The sequence below is a fragment of the Acanthamoeba castellanii genome (assembly GCF_000313135.1).
Source record: "Acanthamoeba castellanii str. Neff unplaced genomic scaffold scf7180000084692, whole genome shotgun sequence".
Classification (NCBI taxonomy): Eukaryota; Discosea; order Longamoebia; family Acanthamoebidae; genus Acanthamoeba; species Acanthamoeba castellanii.
In genome coordinates, this window is record NW_004457717.1 from 5,501 (window position 1) to 9,566 (window position 4,066).

At 51.8% G+C, this 4,066-nt stretch overlaps 2 protein-coding genes across 2 annotated transcripts; one reads left to right on the top strand and one right to left on the bottom strand.

The window, feature by feature from the left end:
- Nucleotides 1-1,283: 1,283 nt before the first annotated feature.
- ACA1_350360 (uncharacterized protein) lies at nt 1,284-1,913 on the bottom strand (the record flags this gene model as incomplete). The annotated part of the gene is made up of 3 exons (XM_004357643.1): nt 1,284-1,372; nt 1,609-1,806; nt 1,883-1,913. The coding sequence occupies 3 exons, from the start codon at nt 1,911-1,913 to the stop codon at nt 1,284-1,286; spliced, it is 318 nt and encodes a 105-aa protein (XP_004357700.1).
- Nucleotides 1,914-3,564: 1,651 nt separating this feature from the next.
- On the top strand, nt 3,565-4,040 carry ACA1_350370 (uncharacterized protein; the record flags this gene model as incomplete). Its single annotated transcript, XM_004357644.1, has 2 exons — nt 3,565-3,771; nt 3,909-4,040. 2 exons carry the CDS (start codon nt 3,565-3,567, stop codon nt 4,038-4,040), a joined length of 339 nt encoding a protein of 112 aa, XP_004357701.1.
- Between the last annotated feature and the right edge of the window lie 26 nt (nt 4,041-4,066).

A 4,066-nucleotide genomic window follows, 5' to 3' on the forward strand; every position in this document is an offset into this window, starting at 1 on the left:
AGATGGTGTCGTACCAGAGCCGCCTCTCGAGACTATCATGATCAAGCCCAATGAGGATGCCGATCCCATAGTCCAGACGAACCCCATGAGCGAAAACTCGCTCAGCAAAGCCTGCCGTTCCCAAGCGTCCGGCGTTCACGAAAACGAACGTGGAGCTGATAACAACGGAAGCTGCAACGGCATCAGCCCTCACTCCAACCGTAGGATCGGAGCAGGTCCTATCACCATCATATCTTCGGGAAGCTCGAAAAGGAGTGTAGTGTTTGTCCCTGCCTCCAGTCCTCCCCGAGTGGCACTTGACCATGAGCGACATGTTCTTGCGACCGCCTTCATTTTGAACCCTCTGTGACTCGCACCCGAATCTGCCCACTTGCCCAGGTCGGGCAGAGACTTGATAATGTCCACCACCTGGTCTACCATCTCGCTATCCCCGACTTCCATCTTGATAACGTGGGTTTTTTCATGGCCCTCCGCAGCCTCTTCTTCATTTCCCACTGCACGTTCTTCAGGTGCTCGTCCTCGTCGGCGTGCTTGCGCTTGCTGCGTTTCCTGTTCCCTTGATGCCCTTTTTCAGTACCGTACGGAGGCCTGGGTTAGCAACGATGGCTGTTGTTTCATCCTGGCCGCTGCTGATGCTGCTGCTGCTGCTTACCACCTTGCGCTTAACATTCTGTAAGACGGTGAGCCTGAAAAACTCTCGCGTCACCTGCCCGGTCCTGCTGTCGATCGCTGCGCATTCTTGTATGGGTTCATCTTTGCCACTTTCATGACCCTCTCCGGTTCGGTCTTCTTGCAGCATTCGAGGAGGCGAAACAGCTGCATGCCGCTCTTGTAAACGGTGAAATCGACAAAGAAGATCTCGCTGATGACCACCTGGCCATTGTCCTTGAACGTGGTCTTGGTTCTTCCACTACCACTACTACTACTGGAGGAGAAACAAGTCAAGTTTCTCTATTTCATGTCGCGGATGGCTTCGTTGAAGACAAGGGTGAGGTTGTCCTGCGTGCGGGCCATGGCGCGTAGTGCAACCGACAGATCTTCTTGCAGCTCGCGGCGTACTTGGTTATGTTTGCGCGTAGTCGTCGACGGATGCACCCCAGTGCAGGGCAGTGGGTGTGGTGACATATTCGTGCAATGCACAACCTTTTTTTCAGGGCCATTAAAAAACAACCCCGTGGCTACAACTGTTGGCCGAAACAGCGCCAACGTATTTGCGAAAAAACAAAAACATCTTGTTGGCCCGTAATGTTCTTCGCGGTTCAGCCCCACCCGGCCTCACATGGTCACTCTTGATCTCTGAGCAGGGGCTCCGGCGGCTGTGTCGAAAGCTTGACAAAGTCCATTACGAGCGATATCATCATGATGATGAAGCCTGTGCTGAAGAGACCTCCGGCAACGATCCCGAAGATACCTCCGAGCGTCAGTGACCACCTCGGTCCTGATGAGGTGTTTGTCAACATGAGCTGCATTCTCATCCTTGTTGTTGTGTGTGCAGTAGATCGTACCGATGATATAAATGATGTTGGTCAATAGAAACATGATTCCGCCTGATGAGGTGCATTGGTGATGAGCAGTGAGTTCCAGCAAGGTTGCAGAGAGAAGTCGTACCAGCGACAATGAAGTCTATAGCCACAACCCGGAGGAACCCAGGAAAGGTACGCCTTCGTCTGGAAACCTGAATGACGAGCAGTCGATTGACGAGTCCATACAGCAGCACGGCAGCACCAATGGTGGCGATGATGCTTGGACCAGGGGCGCCAGCCGGACCGATCTTGAGTGCATAGCCAATGGTGTAGACAATGCCCCCTGCAAATGGTGTATCAGCAATGACTCGCTCTGGCCAAAACCAGAAACTGTCTGTTTGGAACGAAGTGTGTAGTACCGGCGGTGATGGGGACTGCCGACCAAATCATGTTGCCTTGCGCTGCTTTGGTTGTTTCCGGGACCCGCCGCCTACGCAAGGCGCTCATGAGAAGATACTCGGCAAAGAAAGTGACAACACCTCCAGCCTATAACGACAATACACAAGGAGAACGGTCATTAGTGAACCAAGCACAGCATGGACAGACGCGGTTAGGTTTGGGGGGGGGCATACGATGATGAACGCGCCAGAGGTGGCACCAGTGATACCCAGAGAAGTGTCCCTACTTGCGACAGTAAGTGCCGATGACACGATGAGGAGAATGGCCGATGCCAGGTACAGAACAAGTGCGATCAGACCTCCAGCCTGGCTGGATTGCTCAAGTCTCTTGGATGTAACTGCAGGTGATGCCATCGTGTTTGCCTTCTTCAGGCCTGGTGGAGTTGTTTGGTTCAAAGATGCTCCTCTGGTCTACTCCTTTAGCCTTGAGCATCATTCTAAGTACCTTTAGGGTTATGTTGGCATTTTGGCCGCAATCAGCCAACTTCCCAGTTGCTCTTTCACATTAACAGTAAAAAAGCCCAAATTTCGGCCAATTCCGGCTTTAATGGCGCCAAACAGAGAGAAAGTTGGGAAAAGAGAAAGAATTAATTATCTCGTATAATGAAAATGAAGAGGAAATGTTCTCGTATCGGACCGCTTTGCTGACGCGGCACTCCTCCAGCAAGAAATAGCCCCCCTCCCATCAACAACCCATCAACTTCATTCATGTTGCTTGGGTGACAGGTCCTGATGTCCCCATTGTGATAAAAGTGGAAATTTCTTATTATTTATTTTTTTTGCTTCTTTTCCAAGTGATGCAGCAACCACTTCAGGTGTAAATCACCCCAGCTGTGGCTGTGCTTGAGTAAAAGGAGCAGGTGTCAGCCCCCCCCCCAAAGGCAGGACAAAGGAATAGGAAGGATGGAAGACATATGACAAACCAGCCAGACCATTGTTTGGTGCAAACAAATAGGCACCACATCTCCCACTTCATACCCCCCCCTGCTGCTTCTTCACTGGACAACTGCAACAATGGCAATGCTCAAGAGAGTTGGTCAAGGCCTGTGTGGCACTGTTGGTGGTGCTCATGTTGCTGTGGCAGCCTTGGTTGAGTACACCAAGCAGTGTGAGGCTGATGTCCTGCTGCCATGGACCCACAAGGCTGACACCCACAATGTGTTTGAGCTGCACACACCCCAGCAGTGGAAGCAGGAGAAGGAGGCCCTCAAAAAGCATGTGATCTCACCACACAAGCCAGGGCTACACCCAGCAGCATGAACAACAACAACAACAATGGCATGGAGAGCAACAACAAGACTTCACCAGCTCTTGCAGGGTTTTTCTGGTTTTCCTCAGGGTCGGCGTTGGGTAGCTTGCTCCGCCATACAGGAAGTGGAGGAACGGAGGCTGCCCCTGGCGCCTATTTGTTCTTTCTGTGTCGTGCAACGGCTATTTGCACATGGCCAGGAATTTCAAGATGCTCTGCGGCAGCCACACACTATGCTTTACATTTTGTGTGGTCTAAAATAGCCCACGAGCAAGCACCACTGCAAACTCGCACATCTTTTATTTAATTTTTCTGGACGTTTATTGACATCTTTTATCGTTTGGTGTTGCAAGGAGTGAGGCAAACAAACCAAAGATTTTTTGTTTTTTGAAAGATGGATGGAGACGAACGGCGCAAGGTGCGCTTCGGCGGGGGTTCATCGGATGAAGATGAGGGCATGGAGATGCAGGAGCACAAGGTGCCCGTGTTGAAGATCAACAGCAACAAGGGGAAGGACAAGTATAAAGATCTCTTCGTCATAGAACCCTCTTCATCTGACGAAGAAGACGACGAGGCCGACCAAGTTCGCTTCCGTCTGCCGGTGCGTCCCCTCCGCTGTGCCTTTTTGTGCACAATTTTTCACTATTTATTAATTGCTTCTCTTTCGCTCTTCGTTTCTGCCCTTCGCTTTCGTTCTTTGCACCGGAGCTGACCCTGCGCGCTCTTTTCGCTTCGCAGCAAGTCATGAACGGCGGTGACGCCTCGGAGGTGCAAGACCCCGACGGCTTTTCGGTCAGGACACGCGAACGTCGGCCGACCGTGACCGAGCTCATCTACGAAGCTGCCTCGCCTGGTGCGCACCCGTCATAGTTCACTCTCATGCAATACGATGAGAC